The sequence below is a fragment of the Spea bombifrons genome, chromosome 5 (assembly GCF_027358695.1).
Source record: "Spea bombifrons isolate aSpeBom1 chromosome 5, aSpeBom1.2.pri, whole genome shotgun sequence".
NCBI classification, from domain to species: domain Eukaryota; kingdom Metazoa; phylum Chordata; class Amphibia; order Anura; family Pelobatidae; genus Spea; species Spea bombifrons.
This window is the reverse complement of record NC_071091.1, coordinates 34,465,228-34,492,533: the sequence shown is the minus strand read 5'-3', so window position 1 is coordinate 34,492,533 and position 27,306 is coordinate 34,465,228. Positions and strand designations below refer to the sequence as shown.

Sequence of the window (27,306 nt, the reverse complement as noted above, 5' to 3'; positions counted from 1 at the left end):
ACTGTTGTGGTTATTGCAGGCAGTCTTTACAATGCTTACTATTGCCTCTAACAGAACGCCTCTCCTGGCAAGGTAGTAATCTGGGTATTTTTACAGAGAAAATGCCCTATTAGCAAACCATATCAAGAAAAAGCAATTTAGATAGCAAAAATTAAGCTTTGATAGAAAGAAGGAACCTTTATATGAACCTCAACTAGGATCCTAAGGAAACAACTATGTTAATTCATTGCCACCTTGACATAATATCCATAAAAATATAAAAAAAACAGTATATTAATTTCCCTTTACTTATATAAAGATATATTTAAAAAAACATATATGATAAAAAGCAGTGTTAAAATTTTACTTTATTGTGTTATAATTAAATACTAGCTTGGAACATACTCTGATGTAATAAATATACTAAAATGCAAATAAAATGCACTAAATTCAAACCCAATATCAAAACATTTGTTCTATAGATATATAGCAACTATACCTAGTATAGATTTCGAGAAAACGTGTGTCAATTGCAGTTTTACTGACTCTTAGCTCTTCATCTTGTAAAGCATGTATTAAAGAAGACTTCAATTATATTCTTTAGTTTAAATGTGTCTGTGGAAACAAAATTTCATTAAGTTTCAATGTCCCTCAACTCTAAGGAGACTTGATCTTTCAATTTTCTTGAGCCTTTCTAATTGTTAAAGTGTCACAATAGAGTTATTATAAACAACTGGGACAGGGATACTAAAATGTGCCACAATTTAAATAGACACATAAATTAAGTCCTGTTCTAAACTTAATAACACTATGTATATACTAAAAAAAAAAATAAGATTTAGAACTTACAGTATGGACATCCATAAAGTTCGATTCTTAAGCCAATTTGTCCTTCTCCATTCCAGTCCAAAGGCACAATACGTACATAGCGGGCAACCACTGGATGCTGCAATTCATGTCTGACAACAGTGTCGGAGTTAACATTTCCTGGAAACGCCTGTTAAAAAAGAAGATGTTTTAAGTAAAATTAATGTTTTTTGGTGTATTCAAAAAATAGTAGACGCAATGGCGTATTTATGAAATTTGGGGCACAAAAGCAGATATTTCTTTTGAAATCAGCTGTGTGGCTTTGCATTTACATTTAGCATTCTATCTTTTACTTTCTTTCCTATTTATCTTTAATTTTGTTTTGTTGTTTGGCAACATTTTATAGTAGTGTGTATAACCAAATGCGTCTATTGCGATTCTTTTGTTATGTTCTGTGAGAAGAAAACTAATTTGGGTGTTAATATGCAAATATATTCCATTGGAGTGCGAAAGATACCTAAATCACTCCCATTTTCCTATTTTCATTCTCAGGATAGGGAAAACATTAAAAAAGACAACTAAGACAACTAATTGTACCTAAAAACATTGAATAGCATTCTTCACAATAAGAAGATTATGTGGCTGCGTAAATCTCTGTTTTCTTTAACCTTATTCAACATCTTGACGGTGAGATATTGATGCAAAAGAGACACAAACTAAATATTAGGTTACAATTATATAACTATGCTATTGTGTTGCATTCCACAATTAGTCCACAATGAAACCAGCATTTGGTGGACTTGCTAAACCAATCTGCTCAGGGTGCTTATAAACCTAGAGCTGCTCCTAATGTTATAAAAATACAGATCATCAAATCAACTGATCAACCACATATAGATTAAGATACCCTCCGAGACAATATGGGCATCAGATGTAGTTCCATGCAGGGTTACATCATCAGGCAGAGTACTTTCACCTTCTTGAGGACAGCCAGACAGAGGAAGCAGTTAAAGGGAATCCCCGAACCCCTTCTGCTAAACATGGTATTCCGAAACATGGTATTCAGTAAGGGAAAGTTCTCTGAGGTGATCTGAAATCTACTTGTTAAATCTCCAATGAATGCACCAGGGCTAATATGTGTACATGTCCTCTTGACTAGTGTTGGCCGATGGTTTTAAGCTTTCTTCTACAGGAGTCACTCCGATTAGAGCATTGATAAGCAAAAACGTGGTTTAAAACACCAGGTTATCGCCCCCACAGACATTATGCATCACACAATGCTTCCTAAAATGCAGATGAGGAAAGACACGGTTTCTGCTGGAGTTTCCCCAGGAAGTTAACTACTAGAGAATGTGTGATGTTTGGGCCTGGGTTTATAAAAACAATATATGCCCATCAAATGTGTCCTCAGGACAAAGCCCCCTAAATACTAGATGTCATAGTCAATATATTTATATGTACCATTAGGTACCCCCTAAGCCAAATGGGGATTTGCCATATTAATATTCTCACCGTATCGCTTCTACATCTTCCCTTTGTGATCCAAGCAACAATTTTTAACTGGTCTCACCATAAAGATGTTTATTTCTGCTGAACAAAACCTACTTCTCTTTAATGATGATGATAGCCTTTTTGTTTGCTCATTACCAAGGAACAAACCCCTTGTGCTTCTCAAAAAAAGAGAAGTTGGGTAATGTACTTCACAAAGGGATAAAGCTCAGTCTGATTCATATAAATTGTAAAATATATTTTTATTATAGATTGTCAATGTTCTGTAGCACCTGGCGTATACATTTTGTATTCATGCAGTCTTGTTACAATCGTTATAGCACTAAAAGGGTCAAAGGTGATGACTAAAAACATTTTCCGTAAATATGAACAAATTTGACATTGGACTGTGTGATCAGGATTACAAGCAGAAATATACACTGTACAAAAACATACTCAGGTGCAGTAATTGGGGATATGCACTTGAAATCCGTTCAGAATATGATTTTCCCTGTAACAGGTGTCATATTATCATAAAGTCTGTTTTTAATGCAGCTATTTTGCCAAGCTGAATATTACCACACTAGTTGCCTTCTCAATTCTGTGTTTGGGTCATTCAATCGTTTCAAATATCAACAAAATAGCTGGGCTTGTATCTATGTAACTTCAGTGGACACACTTAAAAACAGAGGAACACAGTGTCTACACTCAATCCCAATTGAGCAACTACATAAAATTGAGCAGTATTTAATAAACAAGAACAAATGACTATTGCTGGATTTCATGTAATTGCTACTGCTGCCCAGTAAGCTGGACTTGAGCAGGTCCATCAAGTTCATGCAGACTGGCAGAAAATGTGAGTTTGCGGCATCAAACTCACACGAGTTGGACTAAAGTCCAACCCGCTAATTCACTAAAGCATTGAGTTGGTGTTCGTTCCAATTTGCGAATGTATTAACTAACAAGTTGTGTGGGCATTGCAAATGCAAAGTAGAACTAACTCTATATGTCCCAACACCCCCAATAAAGAAAAGGCAGCTTTTGAGATAGTGACTTCCTGCAGGAGGCTTATTCTTTACCCATCGTCACCTTGGATAGTGGGGTTAAATAGTGAAGTACAACAAAAAATGCAGGTAAAAAAATCCTTCCTACCCCTACAGCACATGGAGTGGGGAAAGAGGGCAGAGCTCATTACTCTCACCCCTAATTAAAATAAGGGTTAGTTCAGCCCTGTTTATTTATAATATATGTTAAATTGTGCATTTTTTTCTTGCAGATACTGTTTCACAGATTCATATTGCATGAGGCTATGCACTCTTTCACTGAGCTCTAACATCCTGCAAATCTAAATAGATTGAAACAGTCTATGCATAGTTTGAATGAAAAAGTGACATACTTTGTAACTTTGTGTTTGTGTTTCAGTCTTAGACATGTCCATATTTACATATTTAGTTTTGCTTACTATCCTCTGGGTAGTAGAGGGCTTTTGTCCCTCTTGACCCCCTACACAGCTTTCAGAATGGGTAACATTAGTCTGAAAGGAATCACTGGCTTTGGCCGTTGAGACATGCACTAGACACATTAACATTGATTAAGCTCTTCTGAATTTGGCTGATATCGCTTGTCATCACCACAGTAACCAATGGAATGTTCCACTTGGCAGGTAAAACCACAATCAGACAACCCAGTGTTTTTGGTACAAGACTTTAATTTTAGTTATGTCAGCAAGGTGAGCAAAACTGAGAAGCTGTAATGATTGGATGAGGAGGACTCCAGATGGCTGAGTGAGCCAGTCAAACAGGAACCAGGAGTAGCCAGGAAAGCTGGAACCGAGAATCAGGTCTGGTAACCAGTAAAGCAGGAAGCCGAATCAAATCCAGAAGAGTAGTCAAACCAGCCGAGTCAATACCAACAATCAGAGAACAGGAGCCAAATCAGAAAACAGGAGCGAAGTCAGCAAGCCGGGTCAAAAAGAAATAGTCACAGTAACTCACACAGGAAAACAGCAGAATACACCAACCGAGGGTGACCCAGAAGAGGAAGTCCAGATTTAAATAGGGAAAGGTGGAGGTGTGTCGTGCATTAAGAAGTCACCCGAGGTTATAACAACACGTTACAGATGTAACGTGTAATATTATGTTTTGACCAAACGGTGGCGCTGTGCTACCTGTTTGCCGTGTGGTCGGCCACACGGTGAAGGCGCAGAGCGGGTAGCGGTGGTACTCGCGGTGGAGGAAGCGTCGGGGGACCGGCCACAGAGCGGGACTGGAGAGGCAGTCCTTACAGAAACTGCTATTACTAGAGATTAATTAAAAGAGAAATCAATTATATAAAAAAATAATTATGATAGTTAGTGCTAAGAATAAACAGGGTTGCAACACAAATACATTTAAAAAAAAATAAATAATATCCACTTTAAGGCTAACCTTCAAGTAGATAACACTACTATTTCTGCAGTTCTAAGGCACTACTGTCTCCATAGGGCAGTGTAAACCCAACTGGAACCCATTTAGCATAATGACATACTAGCCTGTTAGAAGAATACAAACCATCAAGCTGAAAGGAGTAGAGCGTTAGGCTCCATGTACTGTGTTTCCTCCAGACAAGAAAGATGCTGTAGAGCAAGGGTGTCCAGGTTTTTTCTACAATGGGCCACTACATCACTATCATTATATAGTAAGTCAGACACAGATGGTGATACAGCATAACTGCTGTCATTGTATAGCAAGTGTTTTGCCCAATCAATGGGGATACGGAATGTCAGCACAACACACAGCAATTTGATCAAGCAAAACTTTAATACAAAACTCTTACTACAGCAGTATTAACTGAGCCAGACATTGACGGCTGTTCATCTCTCATCATTTTCATTGTTTTTTCACTCTTACTCACACTCTCTTCCTTTTACTCACACTTAAGCACTCTCACTCACACTCTTACTCATGCTCTCTCTCTCTCCATAGATATGTCCTTGTCTCTTCTTGTCGCTTCTTCTATTGCCTCTTTGTGTTCTTCATCTTCTTTCTTAATAATCTTCTCCCCCTGTGAACCAGGCCTATCGAAGCATTTCTGCAAAAGGGCAGGGTTTTCAGGCACACCCTCAGTGTACTTTCGCAAAAGAGCTTAGAGAGTGTGACCTTTTGGATGTGCTCTGGAAGCCATGGTTCTCAGAGAAGCAGACAAAGAAAGAAGACAGAAGAATGTAAACAGAACAACAACAAGATACAGAAGAAGAAGTGGTGCTGCGAGTAAGGAGATAAGAATGAGGGAGCAGTTAGAGAAGTTAGGGAGACTCAGCCGGCATAGCCCTCTCCGTGCTGAAATGGCTTTAGAGTACTCATTCTTATTAATGTCTTTTATTTTTATGCCAATGCATATCATTCTACCATAGATGTGATGCTATCATGGGCTCGCACTAATGTTCTAGCTTGATTGAACATCGCCTCCTTGAAACAAGCTTGAATAATTTAATTTTTATGTAAGTGGATGTTTGGCAAGAATTACTTTATTTCCAATAAAAAAAATTATCTTTTGAAAGGAAAGGAACATTGCATTCACATCTAAAATAGATCCTGTAGATGCCTAAAACAATATTCTGAGTTCCAGACATTATCTAACATTTTGCAATTGAAAATGAAATCTGTACCTCTTCTTCCAGGAAAGAAAGCTTCCAAAACACATGAAAATTGTGCCAAGAGTCCACTGTATGTGAAATACTAGCACATAATCTCCCATTTGATTTTCAGTATTGGTATATTCAAATTCTGATTGCAATCTGCAATCTAGGTTCTACAGCAACGGAATGATAACATTAAGACCTTCTTAACAATTTAAGCAGTAAGGATACTTTACACCTCTTAGGGTATTAGCAAAGTGATTGCAGTATTCTAAAGCTGACTTGCTGGAAGGTTTGCTATAATAGTATTGGAAAAATAAAACAAGATAGGCAGTATAATGAAATAAAACTGAAAATATAAACACTAAAAAGAGTTGTTGAAAGTCCATATACAATACTGAAATAGGTAGCTTCAACGAACATATAAATGTCCATGGTTGTTCCAAAAGAAAAAGGTAAGTTAAGGAGCAAACCTAAGGTATTTAATTAAAATATAAAAACATGTTAAAAACAATAACAATGCACGCCATACTGGTGTGTAGTGATGCGTTAATGACAATCATCTGAAAGCCTAGCGGTTTGGATAAGCATCAACACATACTTATATGTTTAGTTACCTAAGGGCAGATAACACTCCATGAAATCTGGACCTAGATAGGGACATTGAGAGCCTAGGATGCCTAAAGGGTCTTCTGCCTGTGAATTTGCATATGGAAACATAATCAAATAAATCAGGGAGTCAATTACAAGTGCACAAGAATAACCTTCACACAACCAAGTGTCCTAGGTTTGCTGAGTCTGTTATCCTAGCAAGATCCCTGGTGGCCAAAAGTACCGGTTCCCTAGGTCACCAGCACAAACCACCAGCTGAAGATACCCTAGAAGCTGCTTTCTGGGAGTTTTTCATTTCTTCAACCAACTAAAACCCTCTCTGTTGACAAATAATAGATCACATAATAATTGTGGGTTTTTTTAAGTATAGGTTAGGGTTAAGGCAAGACACCTCCGCAACATTTGAACAGCTGTTGTATTAATGCAGCAATAGAACTTAAAAAAATGAAAGATATAGTAACCGAGAAAAAAGATTTAGTCTATTTTTTGGTAGAAAACAAGCTGGAATAACAAACACTATGTTTGTGAGATAATTAAACTGCGTTTCATTTATGCTCTAGTAAAATATAGCTTTTATTTAGACAAATGTTGTGCAGAATGTACACTTTATGGATAATACAGAATTCGAGTCTATATCCATCATTGCAAGGCTGAAAAATCAATTTACAGGAGCTTGTAAATTATAAGCAGCTGCCATTACATTTCTCTTTTCCTTTTCAGCATGTAAAAAGAATTTCAAAGTTTAGCTATTTTTTCAAAAAAGGTTTTCTTAATTGTGGTGGTTTCGTTTTAATGTATAGTAATGTGATAAAACCCAAGCATGTATATACATATATATATTGTAAAAACCTTGATGTTCATATAGAAATTCAAGGTTCCTTTAAGGATGGGGTTGGTGTGTTGGTGAAACCAGCTTGTTAGCTAACAATCAGAAACTTGTCTATTCACTAAAGTTAAGTTTACGGGCAACACGTCTACTGCTAAAGTTGACTGCCATCAAAAACCTATGATGACAGGCTTAAATAACAGACACAACCATTGACATGTGCAAGCAACTTGGCAGAGATCAAATCTCGAGCATGTGGACCAAATTCTCAACCTCCAACTTGGGTTTCTGATACAGATGACATCCTGCTGCATCCTGCTTCCTATTTGCTTTTTGTTTTCTCAGATGATAACCTCTTAATCCATGGTTTATAAAATTATGATGTCTGTGGAGCACACATTCAAAATGTTGTTTTCCAAGGTCCCATACTGTGTCATGTCTTATAATTAAAATATGGAAATAGAACTTTGCAGTTATGTAACATTTACACTTTACTGTTCAATTATTGTCTTTTTACCATCCATACATATACTTTCTACATGATGCACTTTAAATTGTTGAAAATAAGCACAAAATTGAGGACCCCCCAGTAAGATGGTTGTTTCCAGGCTCTCAAAGGTCCATCTTTTAAGATACTCTCTAAAATAACAGCTATTTTCATACACATAGGCATACCTGGGATTCTCCAGGTTTTTCTTTCTCCCGGAAGGGGAGTAGCATTTCACCATGTCAACTCCCTGTTTACTCCCTTCTCTTGGCCTGCCCCACCACTTCACACAGCTGTCTCAGCTCCTACATGCAGCTAGCCCTGTCCCTTTACAAATCCATTCTCCAGCAGAAGTATACCAAAGTAGCACCAAAGAGAGTAGGGGCAGCGTTTGTATCCAAAAACACTACGGCTCTTTGTAGTGTGCAGATAACCAACTCAGAAAAAAGGACACAGTGTTCAGGTAATGCAGTAGACAAACTGCTTTAATGCATATCTTGCCAGCAGACCCCCCCCCCAAAAAAAACATTAAGGTTTTGAAGCAACCAAGCCAGGGGCGTACCTAGAGTATTTGGCACCTGGGGCAGATCCTGTATGTGCCCCCCCCCCCACTTTAAAACTGCATAGCTTCTATCTTTATACTGGCGGAGACACTGAAGATGGTACAGCATTACTGTTATCATTATATACTGAGGCAGACATTGACGGTGGTACAGCATAACACCTATCACTATATAATGAGGCAGACATTGACGGTGGTACAGCATAACACCTATCACTATATACTGAGGCAGACATTGACAGTTGTACAGCATGACACCTACCACTATATACTGAGGCAGACAATGACGGGGGTACAGCGTAATCCTTATCACTATACATTGAGCCAGAAAATGTTTACTCCCTTCTCTTGGCCTGCCCCACCACTTCACACAGCTGTCTCAGCTACTACATGCAGCTAGCCCTGTCCCTTTACAAATCCATTCCCCAGCAGAAGTACACCACCAGGAAGCCTTCCCTGGAACGTTCTCAGGTATGCACATAGGGACTCTATACCACAAGCACAAGAGAAATCTTCAAAATATGAATACACATATTTCACACATATGTTTCCCTATCCTATGTTGTAGAATTTTCGCCTGATTTCTTGTCACCCAGACTGAAAGTTTTACCTAGGAGGCTCTGGGATTTCGAGAGACTTTATTACACCTAATCTCCGAGCCATCTTCCAGTAGTGCCCCCACTCTAGACCATAGCTTGAGAAATGCTATGGTTGATTTAATGCTCTTGACAAAGTTTTAGTTGAGAAATACAGAATGTTCGTTTTTGTATACAAATGTGTTGAGCAATTCGATGCTCCTGACTACATGCACCACAACCAGCATCCTTAGCTGAAATTCATTTAAGTCAGAAATGATCACTACAACATGCACTGTGAGAACTGGAAAACCACTTAACCACAAATGAGATAAAACAGAAAATTCAAAACAATACTGATTGCAGGAGGCACATATATAATATGTGATAAATAAATAAGGTTAGCAGAAGGGACAGAATTTTAATGCACACTGAAAAGATATAAAACAAATGTGGATTCCCTTTAGATCTGCTCTCTATAATATTCACTGAGCAAATAAGATAAATGTATTCATCCCAGGTAACGTATTTGGTAGCAATTTATGAAAATACATTATTTAAACTCTCTTAAAATACTGTACATTCAGGATGTATTTATACTAACATCTTCTATAGACCCTCACACCCAGGGCCGGCCCTATAATGGGGCAGACTGGGGCAATTGCCCCAGGCGGCACTTTAGAAGCGCTTTTTTTTTTGTTTGTTTTTTTGAAGTGGAGGAGAGAGAGAGGGGCACCGAGTGGTTTTCGCTTACCCGCTCGGCGCCCCTCTCTCTCTCTCTCCTCTGCGGCGAGTCTCCCTGTTCGGTCCCGGTGCCGGCTTGTAATGCTGAGCGACGGAGGTGACGTCAATTTCCGGCGCTCAGCATTACAAGCCGGCACCGTGGCAGAGCAGGGAGACTCGCCGCAGGACTGTTTAAAGGTAAGTACCGGGGGGGGGGGTCGTAGATTATGGCGTCGGCGAAGTTTAAAATGCCGCCCCCCCCGGCGTCGGCGGGGGGGGCGGCGTTTTAAACTTCGCCCCAGGCGGCGTTAAGTCTTCGGCCGGCCCGCCTCACACCCTAATATACCAAAAACATGGTGTAATGTGCTTATAGCACCAAATAGAGTAGGGGCAGCTTTTGTATCCAAAAACACTACGGCTCTTTGTAGTGTGCAGATATCCAACTCAGAAAAAAGGACACAGTGTTCAGGTAATGCAGTATACAATTTTTTTTTATGCATATCTTGCCAGCAGCCCCCCCCAAGAAAAAAAAAACATTAAGGTTTTGAAGCAACCAAGCTCCTTTATAAGTGTACAGCCTCACACCATGCAATAAAATATCAAACCTTTTGTAAATAATTCTAAGCCATGACATGATATATGCATATATGAATATATATTTACATACCTTTACATAACTTGACAGAACAGTAATTATTGACATGTTGTGTATGATCATTAGTCAAGGCTCTTAGGAATATACATCTGCTTCTTGCCAGTTAATTAGTCTCATGACGTAATGAGATCTCCCATTTATCTTTCGCCTAACCTTATCGCTACAATTATCTCGGCAAACCAATAAAAACGATACTCCCAAGTGATGACAAACGTTTGCAAGGAAATATCAATGAGCAATTGTATTTAGCAATTCACTGTTAGGGGCGTTAAATTGCATTAGGAATCTATTATTCCAAGGGTTAAAAATAATTACCAATGACAAACAATGCTAAAATTACCATGCTAGGTAATATAACATGTTTATTGATTTTGTTGATAATACACAAGGTTTTATAAGAAAAGATTCCACAGCAGATATGCTTCTTTAATTCCTTCTTTGCAGAAATATTATAATATGACTTATTGAAAGTAAGAAATATAACCACAAAAATAAACCAGTTTTATAATTAGATAAGGTTGGGAAAAACAGACTCGCAGGTTATTTCAAATCCTTAGATGGTCTACATAAGACTTTATCATCAAAGGTAAGAAAAATATAGATAAGCATTAAGCTTTGTAACGGCTGTGAGAGGATTCATACACAAAACACACAAAACAGCTTATGCCACAGTGTGATGCAGTTGCCATACCACCATAATGCATGGAGTATGGATTTCTACTTTTTTGTTAATGTGAAAGTTAATTGTATGAATTGTGTATTAGAAATAGTTAGCGTTACCAATATCCTACCAATACACTTTTTAAATTTAGGTTTTTTGAACATGCCTATACCAACATTAGTATATTTTATTCTTTATTTTTAGTAGTATGCATTAATTAAAAGGTTCTGTATTGTATATATCTTACAATTTATATTGGAATTAATTGATTTAGCTATTTTATATATATAGGTAGTAAGCCAGCAAATGTCAGAACATTTTTTATTTTATTGTATGTCTATAAAATGTATGATATAATAATTTCAATAAAAATAATTTCTGCATGTTACAATATATTACTGGTTTACAAAGAATATTGCTGATGGGAACCAAAAATTCCAAATAGAAATACTTTTTGGTCACCTGTTCAAAATCCCTCATACCCCCAGATTTTTAGATGTCTTAAACCATTGATGGCGAAACCTGGGCACAATCAGCCCAAAATAAAGTGAGCGAGTGCTGTTCCCACAGACCTCTGTTTCACTGCTCCCTTGCAAAGTGTGCCAGCTATTAATGCTGAGCACTGGGATACGATGTCATATCATGGCGCTCAGTTATGAGCACCGTGATGAGGCACTGAAACAGAGGTCTGTAGGAACAGACCTTGTGCTCCAACCACTGGAATTTAGAAAGGTAAGAGATGAGGAGAAAAGGGAGCGATAAATAGTGAAATAGAGGAGAGACAGTAAGAAAACGGAGAGATAAGGAGAAAGAAATAGGGAAGACAGAGGTGTCGGCAGAGGAGGCCATGGCCCCCCTACATCATGCTGTGGGGCACATGGGGGTAAGGGGTTATATATTTTACTGGATTCTCTACAGGGTCCCATATACACCCTGGACAGGGCTATATCTTGTCAAGCAATGTAGGAAATAAGATAAGTAAGTATTATCTGATGTTTATGTGAATATTGATAAGGTCTGTACTCTCCAAGGATGTTTGTTTTCTGGTTATAAAATGGGTCCTGCCATTCAGTATTAATTATCAACAACTTTCCCTTCACACATGAGTTGGAAAGAGTAGAAGTTTTTTTTTCTTTTTTTTTTTTTGTGCATTATGCGATCCAGGTTTGATGATCCACCATTTCTTAGAAATGAACGAAGGACACTATTTGGAAGTAAGGTGGTCAACGCAAAATAATGAGTTCTTCTCCAAAGCTACTGTTACTTAGCAACAACACATCCAGAAAGAAGCATCTTCAAAATTGATGATTTGAAAGGAAGCACCACATTTTATTGGATAGAACAGCTATAACAGATCATAGGCTAAATCCATTAAGAAGTCCTAAAACCCCTGATACTTTACTGACAAAGATGCATTCAGCTGATAACCTATTCACCTTTGTGAAACCTTGAGACATTTGTCAAGAAAAGATTGGGCTATAAATCTCTTGTTGTGATTAGTAGGACCCAAGAGCTCCCTGTAATTCTCAGTGTGGGAGTAATAATTGCCTGAAAAGTATAGTATGAGTTGCCATGCTATTGACAGGCCAGTCCTTATCTCAAGCTTTGTTCTGAGAGATTAATTGGGATTGCTGCTCTAATGAAAATAAATGATGGCAAAAAGAGCAAATGGACAAGGGTTCGCTGTACGGGAGTTATTTAACCAGTTTAGAATCCTAGGGTAGCCTATTACACGAATTCAAGTTAAAATAAATGAACAAAAAAACACATTTTTATCTGGATTAACAATAGTAGTATTGGTTGATGCCAGAGGAGGCCCCTGCAGTCGACCAATAGACTCCTAACCTACGGATTTCCGCTCCCGTTAACCCCTGCTGCTGTGCAGTGCGTACCGCGTTAACCCCTGTATTAACCCCTTCTACAAAAAATGGCAAAAAAGAAAAAAAACGAACACGAAGAATGTACACAAATATTCGTCTGAACCTAACACAAGAATGGGCGAATATTCGTGAAATATGAAGATTTCCCCCCCCCACCAAAGAGGAAGACAAACATGAAGACAAACACGAAGAAGTTAAGAGCATAAAGGAGCTTTAGCGAATTAAGCCTGCAGGGTCTCAGACATTAGGGCCTCCTTACCTCTAAATACAAAAGGGTCCTCTGAGGGCCTGACTGTCTGGGACCTAGGATTTGATCAGGCCTAGGACAGGGCAAAACCTCACTTGAGGAGTCCACATGGATGGCCAAGGTCTGGCTTGCCTTGGTCTTCTACTGGTTCACCATATCCTGTTTTAACCTAAACTCTGTTTTTCTAAACATGCTTGCTTCCAATGTGAGATTAAGGATTCAAACAAAGTGATAGTCAAAGTAAAATGTAAAATTCTACCAAAATGTTTTGCTTGATTAGAAAACTTATATGCTCGTCTCTACTAACTATGATACATATTTTGATCTAAGATTTCTATTTCCAAATAAATCCTGAAATAACTTCATTGCAAGTTACTAGAAAAATTGTGAATGTGCAGCAATACTTACAGGATACCATTAAACCTTATTTGTTTTCTGTTGGTGATTGGAGTGCCTTGCAGGTCTTAGAAACAAATTATTTCTACAGATTACATTGTATGGTATTGACAGCCACTTGGCAGATATCATGCAGGCTCGGTTTGAATAAATCCATTTTAACATTATCATTAGACATCATATTATGTTGTCTAGATAAATGAGAAAAAAACAAGCATCATATCCTTTGTCACTAAATGGAAGACCAGCTGATAGCTAATAATTACACTGCATATGTTGAAATATAACAAATGTAAAAATAACAATAGCTATTTTTCAATAGATTAAACCTAGAAAAGTATGTGTTGTAAAGCAAATATTACACTTTTATATATTTGGCACTTTTGGAGGCCATGGAACTGACTGTATTTAGTATAAAAAAAAGATCTTGTATTACAAAAAAAAATACAAAACTTGTTTCTCCATGTTGAACTAAAACCAAGATCGCTATGGATTGGGTTGTATGTTTTTTCAGAAGCAAATGTAAATTATTTTTTAGAATCAATCATTTCCTTTTTATATTTAGTAAATGTAATTGTTCATAATTTACAACAGTAAAAGAGTAATATAAGTTAATTCTGCAAAATGTTAAGAAACGTTTACTTTTGATTGAATAATGTTGAATTTATAGATGGGGTTTGGTTGTGTTGATACAATAAGAACGTCAACAAAAGTTTGCAAAATCATTTGCAAATCTCTGTCTTAATTTAGACAGTAAGTTCATGCTCAGATTTTTTAAAAGCTCTTTGACATTTCCATGCTTAATGGAATGATAAAATAATTCTGATTAACACATAATATGAAAAAGAATATTCTCTTCTAAAGCAGTTGATGGACAAGTTTCTAACACAGGTAAACAATAAGTAAATATATAAATGTTAGCTTATAAATAAATAATACATTTTATTTTCATAACTGTGCATTTAAGAATCCAAATGCTGCTTCTTTTGACTCCCCTAAAGCTAAATATAGTGACATAACTATAAACCACCAGGCCCTTGTGCGAAAAATTGCCCCGGGCCCTCCAACTTCAACAGCTGGTCTGTGTCATCATTGCCCCACAAAGCAGGTCTGTGCCTTCTTTTTCCCCTTGCCCCCCGCCAACATACCACATATGTAAACACACCTACACAAATTACTCATACTTACTCATACTCACTAACACATACACCATCTCACGCCACTTACACAATTACACTTCCATGCTCACACACACAACTACACATCCATGCTTACACAAACACACATGTGCACATCCATGCTCACACACACACACACACACGTACACATCTATGCTCAAACACACACACAAGAAGTACACATACATGATCACACACACAAGTGCACATCCATGCTCACACACACAAGTACACATGCATGCTCACACACATTATATATATATATATATATATATATATATATATATTACACATACAAACACATATACATATATCCCGTCACCTGCTTACCTCTCACCGCTCCCGCAGTTTTCTCTCTGGTTGCTCGCGCACACTGTGTGATATGCTGAAACGTCCATTGGTTATATGCTTGAACAAATCAATAAGATATTATTATTTAAGGAGTGTGTGTTTTGTGCACCAGGAATTGACAGGCCAGCCATGTAGCCCGCCACGTTGTCTTCTTTTCTTAATTTTGTTCTTGCTGTATTGGTGTGCTTTCCAGCTACTATATTTTTATAGTATGTTTGTGGATATAGTAAGGTTGGAGTCCTTAAGGGCCACAAACACTCCACAGTTTGTTCCTGTCCTGGCTTGCGCATAGATCTCATTCATTGAATTGCTTGTTTTTCAGGCAACAATACAGTGAATTCTTGGCCTATTTGCAGCTATCTAGAAATGAAGTTGTGCACGCCTGAGAGATGACCATATTTCTTAACTATAGCAGTACACGTATTAATATTTAATTGTGCAGGTCAGTGATGCATGGATGTTTTTACCGAACAACTTTAATAATTTATATTAAAATATACTGTATATGTGGTGTACTGGAGGTAATATGCTTTTTGTATGTTAGTTAAGACATATTGCTTTCCACACTCACAATATCAGAATCTACATACATCTACATACATCTACATACAAATTTATTAGGTGCAAATGGGTTAAGAAGTCAGGAATTCTCAACCCATTTGCACCTAATAATTTTTAAGCAATTTGGGAAATTTAAATCCAGGGACATTTAAAGCAAAGAAATGTTATTTCACAATCAAGTAAACAAAGAAACTACAAGGAAAAGGTGTCTCTGTTAACAAGAAAATCTTAAAATGTTTCCACATAGCAAAAAAACAGTCTATACATTGTGTTAATTTATGTTATACCCCAAATCATAGTTTTCAAGACAGCACACTTCCTGTTTTGTCATCTGCTGAGATGGTGATGTAACACAACATGTCACTTACCTACTTCTGAGTGCCTTTTTTATTTTACCCCCCACCCACAAAAAATTTAAGCAAGTTCTCTTAATGTACAGACTTGAAAATTGGAATAATATTCTTAAAATACAAGACTTATCTGTCAATAAATCTTTTTTTTTCACTCGAGGAATATCATTGACTTTTGACCTCAATACTTTGTATTGTAATGGTAGATGCCACTGGGTTATACAAAAAACAGCGTTTCCCTATGAAAAAAATGTTTTACACAGTAGGAGAGATTATCTTCCAATTGTCTGCCTTAAAATGTCTGGTGTTCTTTTAGATCCCTTAACTGTCTTCTCCCTGCTTGTCAATAATTTTTTCTGTCACTTCTCTAACTCCAATTCACAGCTTCCTAATTTACTTCCTGTGAAACCAGCTAATCCCACGCTGATCCTACAATGGAACTTCCTCTAATGTTCTTCTGATTCATACAGTGAGCTTGTCCATGTCTGTATGGACGTGATATATTTGGATTTTCTTCCTTATTTGAAGTATCTATGTTTGACACATATTACTTTTAACATCCCCTACGTGTGAATCTGCTATTTCTAATTAAATATATTAAAGATTTCCAAGCAACACCTTTTTTGTTTAGTGTAAATAGACTACTTTTTACAAACAGATGTATTACTTTTAACTGAAAGCTTTAGGGTTTCTCTATAACGTGATTTACTAAAACGCAGAAGGAGCGATTAACATTGTAATGGAACTGGACTACCTATCCACAAGGTTTCATCTTATAAAACTTGAATTTCTGGGAATACTTTAAATTTCCCCAACAAATTGTACAAAATGCAGTGACATTAGATGAATGACAGGAAATCCTTACATTTTATAATCCACAGTAACCGCTGTACATCAATTGTGATTTTGTAATTTTCTGCAACCATTTAAGCTGCAAGTGGCTAAATTGTTGCTAGTGCATATAGGAAGGGTATCTTAATGCTAATACAGTTTAATATATAAAAAAACTGTTCTATGTGAAATCTACAAGTAAACGGTGTCCAGGGGCAGCACCTATGTCAATTATGCCCAGGGAGTCAGGTTTGGGTGGGGTTGCAACCAGGGTTAAACCTTCCCAACCAGCCCATTTACACAATGGAGTGCCATACCTAGCCTGCACAGTATCCATGGTATGCTAGACCTGGCTGGGCACACCTTTTACATCAAGGGTAACAATGATGTTAATACATCAATATCTCCATGAAGATCATCAACTGTGGAAACAGTTATGCCATTTCATGTTCCTTGTTTTACAGAATGTTTCCTTGAAGTTTGAAGGGATGTTAGACTAGTCTTTCATATAGTGACCACATCAGACATGTTTTACAGAAAAGTGCTGGCTTTTAATGGATGGGATGTATAACCGATTTCCTTCAATAAGTTTAAACATTCCACGTACTTCATGGCAGCACTTTGACACTTTTCAACAATTTGTGAAATATGTGAGTCCTGCAAAACATTGCTGATGTGGCCATAATAGTCCATCCACTGGCTTGAATGAAGGCCATCAAGGTTCAATTCTGAATGCTGCACTAAGGTTGAGTGCACCAAGACTGCAAAAAGACTACACCTCCATTGCCATTCCTTGCTCGCACAGCACCCTTAAAAGTGCTGCTTGTTAGAAGAAGAAACAATCTTGCCATCGTTTGTCCATTAAAATGGATATAAACTCATCTTTTTTCCTCCCTTACTAAACCAAAAATTGGAACTTGCAAACACGAATAAAAGTAATACATTTTAGAAAAATATATTTTGAAGATTTACTAAACGACCAGTGACAGCTGGGCACCTGTACTGAAGTAGCCAGACAAAACACGTCCCAGCAATTTATGATAACCTCTCTATGGTTACACAATGCATGCATCAGCAATGTTCTAGTGTGGAGTTCTCTAAAGAATTGACTTCAAGCACAGTGCTATTTACTATATTTAAAAAGACATTAAATTATAACTCATATCCCTCTAATGCAGGCAAGCATTATTATAATTACCTATAGGAAAGAATTTATTTGCTCTGGTCAAGGTGCACTGGCACAATAACTAATCTCTCATTATTAAGTTGATTGTTGTGGCAGATTGACCTTTCACTGTTGGAACCAGCATAACATATTAATCAATTACTGTAGCTAAGGTGAGCTTATTAAGAGCTCCTGATTAGCAGTATCAAGAGAAACAATTAAAACCGGACATATTTTTCCCATACATAACTCATTTTAGGAAGGAGCAGATATATTTACTGGATCACTTTTCCTTAGTCTATTTCTACCAACTAGCTAATTAATGAATGGAAGGTACTTACCTAATTGTTATAATTAAAATAAAAGTTTATTAAGGTTAACTGTGACTTATAGGTTTGTTTGTTAATCGGGGTAATTGTTTCGGAGAAATTTGTTTTAAAACAAGGGATTGCCTTACTTTCTGAGAAAAGGGCCAGCTCCAACATATAGGCAACCTAGGCAGCCACTAAGGGCACTAAGTGACAGGAAGAGTTGGGCATGTTTTGATATCTTTGAATGGAAGGTTGCTAACAGTCCCTGTGAAAATAAATTCAAAGATTTACTATATATCTATGTAGGCACAAAGCTCCCTGCCCCACACTCCCTCAGGCTGTGCATGTCACTAATGACACCGAGTGCCGGGATATGGCACTCATAACTCAGCATCTAATGGCTGTGTCCATTTTGGTGAAAGATGACAGGGGACCACTCTTGTCACCTAAGTGCAGGAAACCTTTCGTTTTTGTAAAGGTAGACATCCTGTGAAATGTATGTGGAATTCCAACGGACACTCAAGAAAAACTTTTTTTGCAGTGGCCAAAAAAGGAACTTTTTCTGAGAAATTTGGTTTGGTTGACTTAAGGGTTAAAAACGTTTTGCACAACTTTAAAAATAAATTCCCATAATTTATTATCAGTAGTATAAGATTAAAAATATGTTTTCAAAAATATGATGGCAGCCTCCAGGTCTACAGATAAAGTGTGTTTATTGGAACAAAATGAGATAAAACCATTTTCTGTCGATGTTATCCTACATTACTACATACGGTTACTATATATATATATATATATATATATATATATATATATATATATATATATATATATATATATATATTTATATATATATATATAATGCCTAAGGAGAAAAACATGCATAAGATTTTTATAAGGGTGGGGTGAGGAAATGAGGTAAAAATGAAAAATACTGCACTTATTTCAAAAATTATATTTTATTTAATAGATTCATTTTTATGCTAAACTATTTGAAAGATTATGTTTTCAGAGTACTATTGCCAAGATTATACATGTCAGTTTAGAAACACAATATTCAAATGGCTAGGCTTTTTAGTTGATTCTCCTTTTTACTTTTTGCCATGCTCAGGCAGTATGCAATTCTTATTTCAGTGTGAGCTATAGTCCATTTTACAGTTTTGCTTTACTTCGTTCAAATCACCTGTCATTATTACATTCATTTTTAACCACTCGTTATAATTTCACCAATCCAGTATCTCTGCAGCCAAGTTCATTCTCATTTATTATTAAGTAGCTCCAACTTTACTCCTCACAAGTTATGTTCCACTCTTACATAACCTGAATGGTGTTTGGTAATACAGAATAAATCATATGAACCTCTCTTCTGCAAAAGTAAATATTCCTCAATCCCACAAAGTAAATATTCATATAACACAAAATTGGTTCCCCTTGGGATTAAAAGTTTACAACTTTATGGAAAGACTTGTCTTCGGTTTCTAAAAACATTGGATATTTTAACTCTTAGCCTGTTATATGAATATAAATATATATCAACTACTATAATATATCATAGTATACAGTAGAAGGGGCAATTGACTTTAGGTCTATTTTATACTATTTATGTCAGCTCAGAAGACCCTATATGTAAAAGGTTATATTATTGAATAGGCACTGCCTCCTTAATATCTCAGATTTATTAAGTAGAGATGCGCCAATCATCATAGCTTTAAACCCAAAGCCAGGCATGAGCAGACATATCTGGCTCACCAAGAGGGAAGGACAGAGCTGGCTTACACCACCCTATTCCAGCTATAGCTCCTAGCACGCATGCTTCCAGACGTGTTTTGAACGGCCAACACAGCTTGTCAGGGCATGCCCACAGTCCCACTTTATTAGTGAGTGGGTGAGTATTACTCATATGTTCAAGATAAAATAACCCGCGTATAAAAATTCCCTGCTGTCTGCCTTAAAAATTGAATGTGGAAATAATACCAGAATGATGTATGGTCCTTGCCAGGGGCAGCAGATGAAGACACATATGTCTTCTACTAGTGCCGGCCATGGTGACGCGCCCATGTTTACACATGGCGGGCATAGACGTTTGGCTTAAGTATGTGTGTGAGATGGTTAATGTTTATGTATACTGTATAAGAACCCTCAAAAGTTTTAAGGATGTTGGTCACTTTATGTTATTTAATTAATAATCCATTTTTTAAAATGCGCTTCAGCCTAAATTATTGTCTGATGATCAGGGTTCTCTGGTGGAGTAAGATGGAGTGTCCAAATCCTCTGCTTTGGAGTCACAACCAGGGAAAGTGACTGGTCTATATCTTAAACATTAAAAAGTTTGTATGTACTTTATAACTCTAGTTTGTTATGTGTGTGTTCCCATTTCTCTTGCAGATTCTCAATTGTGACAACTGATGGTGCCATTTTACAATACCTGATGATGTCATATTACAGAACCCCTCTTAAAATGGGGCAAAAAGCAAAGGGAAAAAGCTGACACAGCAAAGGCAAAAGAACAGTTAATATAAATGGAGATTAGATAATTGTATTCCTTTTTTTTCTACAGAGAGTCATTACTGAAAAGGTTGCATATTTCCTGAAAAAATATAGCTGAAAATAAAATTGGGAAACATAAGGAGGGTAGGGAATGAGTTATGTTATATATGCTAATTTTAAAGAAAATAAATGTCGACGTAAAGTGTTTTTGCACTATTTTCTTGCATGGCATTATTTGCTAGCACAATTTATACCATGTATGTGCTCAGAAAGTGTTTATAATCTAGCTTGCTGCTCTTTTTCTTCTTTGGGAATGTATTTTCCTTTAAGTCTGAATTATCATTGAATTTAATATCTAAAGGCTTACATTAAATTAAAACTGATGTTAAAGGCATCCATGTACTGTATATATATAATTGCCAATCTTAATGCATCCATGCATCCTATGCCCAGACTATTTAAGATATGGTCTGTGCACAGCAATATATTTAATATACCATTTAATATAGAAAAGAAAAGGTGCATGGCACCCTCTACATTAAATTGTCATGACTTCTGTACTATCTGTTGAAATCCTGATGGTGGTGCTACTGCACCCTATTACAAATGGAACTGTCAGGCATTGCTGAAACTTTTCTTTCATAAAAGAAGTTTCCACCAATCAATATGAATTACTGCCAAAACAGAGTCTGATTGTAGTGATTTTAAAAGGATGACGGCATCATCATCATTTGCAGAATTATCCAAGTCGTCTCAAATGCGGCATAAATGTAGTACTCAATGGTAGGAACATAAGAAAATGAAATTGAATGCATATGATAGCTGTGTGGTTTCATTAAATTGTCATGGGGGGATTGTTTAGAATTTCCGCCATATGCATTTGCTCTTTCCCCACCATCCAGCTATTTTCTGTACACATCTGTTCTGGCAAACACATGTCCATGCATGCGATATACTCACCTCCAGGCAATGCCAGCCGTGGCTTAGTGAACACTACCAGCAAGGATCTGTTCCCTTTGATTTGAATGGGAACTCTTTCCTGCCATTGATTGGCTGCCTTAAGCTGCCAATCAATGGCAAAAATCATTGGACCGTGGATCAGAAATGCAACTGCAGGGCTTTTTATTCTTTGTTTCTGAAGAATGTATATTAAAGTACTTTATACATTCTTCTTTCAGAAGGGCTGTAAGGAATACTAAGATGTCTGCGTAAGATCTTACTAACTTTATACTTTATAACGCACCATAAGACATCTATAGTTTGAAGGCAGGAAAATGTATGACGTGCATCATCATACTAGCCTATATGTGTTATTCTTGCACACGAGCATGTCAAACTAGTTTCCCTTTTCAAAGGGGACAGTCTTATTTTGGATCCAAATTAATTGTCCCACTTTCCTCATCTGATAGGTATACCTGTATCACAGGTTCTACAACCCTGAATTAAAATAATATGTAAATAAATTATGTAAATATGATAGACCGTTCTACCTAGCCTGCCAGATACTGTTGCAGCACAGTCAATAAAGGACAGTCACATAAAATGTTATCATAAAGGTATCATTGAAGCAAATATGTTGTAAAACACAGGACTAGCACTCAAAAGAATTCATAAGAAACTCAAAAATATCAGGCAAGTATACATTTTACTGAAGATAGTTACGACATAAATTGTAGAAATGCAGATAACATACCAAAAATAATGGGTACGGACAGGGCAGGCTGACACCCAGTGAGATCCCCCAATGTTTTGGCAAAATACCTTTGTCAAGGGTAGGATTTGTTTGGTTACTCTTTGATTAACCATTTAGCTGCTGAGTGCATTTTCTTTGTATTTTTTTATATCATTGAACAAATGTCAGTTTTCTACATCTTTGACACATAATTCTAGGGCAACAAAACGCAACTATATGTGGTGAACTGGGTGTTTAAATGAAAACCTTAATGAGCTCTCATTGTAGTCTTGACCTAACTATGGCCCGCTAGTCCTGAATGACCAGTCTGAATGTCCTTCAATTAAAAAAAATCATCCTTCTAAATACTTTTCTTCCATTCTAAGCCAAGCTGGAGTTCCCTTGTGTAGAATATCAGACTAGGTATTTTGTTTATGAGGCAGAACGTGAACAGCACCAGTGTCTGTGGGACCTGCCAGCGCCTACCACCCCACTTGGTATAAACTTTGTAGGAAGAGAAGAGGGAAGAAATCAATAAACGATATGTGGCCAGAAAAATGAGTGTGCTAAAGTATTGTTCAGCCCTTTTTTCTGCCTTCCGCTCACTAAATATAGAAGTGATCCAGGTAGATCCCTATTTGAGGGATCTACATCAGTTACAATAAAGTTTGCAAGATATATCAACAAGAAATGTACCTAGTTTGGGTACAAAAGAATACACCCGAGTGATAGCTTAAAATCTAATTTAACTGTATAAAATGGCAAAAGGAAAAGTCACAGTGACAATTGTTCATGTAAAATACGGAGTGATCTGAAAATTACAAACAAGTTTTGAAGAAAGAGTCTTTTGTAATAATTTGGTGACAGCCACACTAGGTGAAAAGCTATAGTATATTAGGAGACAGAGGTTTTTGGACGGTTACCAGGAAGCTTTCCAAAAGGATTTAAATGGATATTCAAGGTAACATTTCAGTCATTTTTAATGTATAAGAACAATTTCTTCAAATGTTGAAGTTTCTGAATTTAATGAAAAAAAGATGGTCAGTAATGTTATTTCTTTTTTTTTTATCAGTTTATTGTATATTTGTGTTTTCTCCGGTTTATATTATTTTTGATCACGGCAATCCAAGAATCATAGCTGCATTCTTTATGTGGATTTGTCATTATGGTCGCTAAGAACAAATGAGAAGGGTATAATAAAACTTATGGTACATATACATTCCATAGGCAGGTGCATTTTAAGCTGTGTATATTTACCTTACATATTTGCAGAGCAAATATATTACGTCCCCCTCCATTTCTTTCTTCTCAGGAATCAATAACGTTACAATTATGCCGATAACGTTTCTCACCTCATCAGTGAGCACGCTCACCTTAAATAAGAAAAAAATCCCTGCTGCTTGCTAGTAAAATGTGAACGCTAAATACAGGTTGATAAACTAAAGTAAATATGACGCGCATCATTATATTAAGCTATATGTGTTATTCTTGCACACAAGTGCATCTAACATGTTTTCCTTTAGAAAAGGGTCAGTCTTTCTTTGGATCTAAATTCATTGCCCCTCTTTCCTCATCTGATACAAATAGCACAGTTATTATTTTAAATTATATTGTGTAAATATGTTACAGTGTTCTTCTAAATGACTTAGCCTGGCACATAAATAGCTATAAATAGATGATAAAAAAAAAACATAAAAAGTTTTGGAAAAGCTCCACGTTCGAGTCCTCCTTTGGTCATTTTAAATTTTGAGAGGCATGCCCAAGACACACATGAAGGTGCTGCATGACCATGCTCAGAGAGATTTTTATGATACCAGTGGGGAAAGAAATGCTCAATGTTTTAAAGGTCAATTAGGTTTAGAACCCCCCCCCCCCAGGTATTTCATACTATACAGAATGATGATCGCAGCATCTTCTGATGGTAGGTTGCAACAGAATGCTGTAAACATTTATTATGTGCATTTTGGTTTGAAAAACAGAGGGCAAGTGAAATGTGCGAGTAGTAAAAAAATATGGTCAATACTCCAATGTGATTTCTTTAAGGACAAGGTTGACCTATTTAGCAAACTAGGTCAAACTGTATATCTAGAAGTTTTTAAATCTTGCCAGACTTATAAAATTTTTACAACTATCTACCTAACTGGGGATACAGTCATACCCAGCAAGTATCCTGATCTCCTGGAAAAGAAGGACATCAGTGGATGAAAGAGGATCTGGATTCTGATCCTCCAAAACGATTACACTCAATGTATGTATCATAGAGGCTCTTCAGAGAAGCAACAGTGTATGGTCATCCTTTATTGTTTTTCCAGAGTCCAACCTTTCTAGATGTTTTGACATCCTAAATATGGACAGCAACGCATGACAGATGTAAGACAGACATAAAGTCAGACCCAAAGGAAACATTAATACGTTTCAGCTGAACACATTAAAGTTTTTGACAGGAGTTATTCTTTGTAGCATTTAAAGCTCGACCCAACTTTAGACACTGAATTAATGTTTTAATCATTTTGCTTTGCTCTGGACATTAATCTGCTGCACTGTCAGGCGCTTCCCTTAGGGTTTCTGGAACCATAAAAATTTGGAACCATTGACCTTGAATGAACAAATCTAACTTGAAGCTTATTTTTGACAAGTGAAGGGAGAAAGAAAAAGTAAAGTAAATTCATACCAAAACATAATTGACCATGGCCTTTGCAATTTAACTTGTATTAATAGACACAATACCGATATAGCATACTCAATATTAAAAAGAAAATATAACATACTAAATTATTTTTCATCATTACCCTTACCCTAATACACATTTCTCATATTTTTTTTGCATATTAGAATAAATAAAATGTCTCTTGTTATTTATCTGTTATGTTCTATGTGCATGAGTGCCCCCTCTTGCCCCCACCCAAGAGACCCACAGGACCAGCAGCAAGGAAGGGAGAAACAGTGGGCTGTTTAACTAGACACAGAGGGTAGAAAAAAACACCTGGCAGTCTGGGAATATAGCAAAGAAGCTTTTATTTAATTCTGTGCACCCTCTGCTGTCTGAGTGGTTTAGTCTGCTCTCTTCATCTCTCTCTAGCCGATCTCCTCTACGTCACTCAACCTAGGCAGAGACACAGTTTACATGCTGCAAACAGAAGGTGGTTTATTTGTATTGCAGCATTGTAACATGTATTGCAGCTAGGGTTAATGAATCCTCCAGCTGCTGAGACTACATTCCCCATGACTCTCAGACAATCAAGTGCATTAAGCATCATGGGAACGTCAGCACTCAACAAGTGGAGAGCCAAAGGTTTGCTTTTATATTGATTGTAACTGCAGCTGCTAATGCACATCTCATGAGAAATGTAATTACAGCGTTTTTAGTGCCACATGTTAGTCACAACTGCTGCAAAACTACCATTTGTCCTATTTTGGTTCCAAGACTTTATGTCCCTTTTTTACTACCCTCTAACTACCCTCCTTTTGTGTAATAATGTTTGCTATACTACACTACATAACATTAACCTTTCTTGACTGCTACTCCCATGATGTTGAGTTAGCAACATCGCTAGTTGATTATTATGTGAATAGTAGCTAGTAACTGTAGATTGGGCATTGTTGCACAAGTCTGCCAGCTGCTATTACCATGGTCATATACTTTTTACTATTAATGGGTAACTAACATTTTCCTCCTGCCAGGAAACAGAGGTAGATAATGTGGAGAAGCTAAGGAGGTATTGGGGTAGGTGAGGGAAATGGTGGGGAGGATATTTTGCCCCGCTGGAAAAATCTTGAGGATTACCATACCTATTTGGGAGCCACTGGTCTATTCTGGCCTAGACTAGAATGGCGGTACATCAGCTGCATAACCTGGGGCAGATCTCCCTATTGGATGATCAGGCTCCCTGCTCCATGCTGCGGTTCCATGGGCTGGTTGAAGAGATTAGTATTATTATTATTTATTGTTTTATATGGAACCATCAAATTCCATACCACTGTACAATGGGTAGATGGGACATAACAAGTAGTATATAACATAACTATTTGCCTTACAGAAACAACAGGTGAGGAGGGCCCTGGTCAAACGAGCTTACAATCTAGAGGGAGTTAGTGCCATTGGTAGGGATGGACCAGTCACACTACTATTGCAGGAGAGGGACTAGGAAAGGTGAGCTGGGAATATGGGAGGAATATGGGAGGGCGTTAATCTGCAAGTTGCTAATATACACTATATACTCAAGCCTGGGAAGTGCCACCAGCTGCCCCCTCCAGCCCTGCTCTTCTTCAGTTGACACTTTTGCCCACCCTTCAACAAAATAGCATTACAATACTTTTCCTACACCTGCTCAGCGGAGCTGCAAGAGGGCCTATGGACCCACCTTTAAATGATTGTGCCACCCCCCTATATGAAACGCCGCAGACGACGCTGGAAGCGGCAGCTAGCCTGGGCCCAGTCATTCCTGGGGGCTCATAGCATCTGCCCCTTGAGTCTGCAGCAACGGTCTTCAAACGCGACCCCTGCGTCCACTTCCACATGGCCCGCAGATTACATCTGTGTCGCTTGCACATTGTGGAAGTCGTTTCACTTTTAGCGTATGTGTGAAAAATAATGTGTGCTTTAGCATGGATGTATAAGTTAGGGGGGCAAAGATGGCACAGTCAGGCTGTTTGGGGGCACTGGCAAGTTGCCCAGGGTCCAATCAATATTAAAGATGGTCCTATGCCAGGGGTGTCCAAGTTTTTTCTGCAGTGGGCCACTTCATCAGAATTGTATACGTGCGAGGGCCGCACTCATTTTTCACCGTGAGAAAATATGGCCTTTAATAAAATATGCAGATTAAAATAAAGTAACGGAGCTGCATGTCTTTTGTTTCCCTGTCTTGCTGTGGTCCATTTCTGGATTT

The 27,306-nt window shown here is 37.3% G+C and overlaps 1 protein-coding gene across 1 annotated transcript in view; it reads right to left on the bottom strand.

Moving 5' to 3' along the window:
* CNTNAP2 (contactin associated protein 2) overlaps nucleotides 1-27,306 on the bottom strand; it is a 650,026-nt gene that overhangs the window by 356,321 nt on the left and 266,399 nt on the right. The window contains exon 4 of the mRNA XM_053467334.1: nucleotides 829-976. Coding sequence (XP_053323309.1) covers nucleotides 829-976 — 148 coding nt within the window. The remainder of the gene's footprint in view (nucleotides 1-828; nucleotides 977-27,306) is intronic.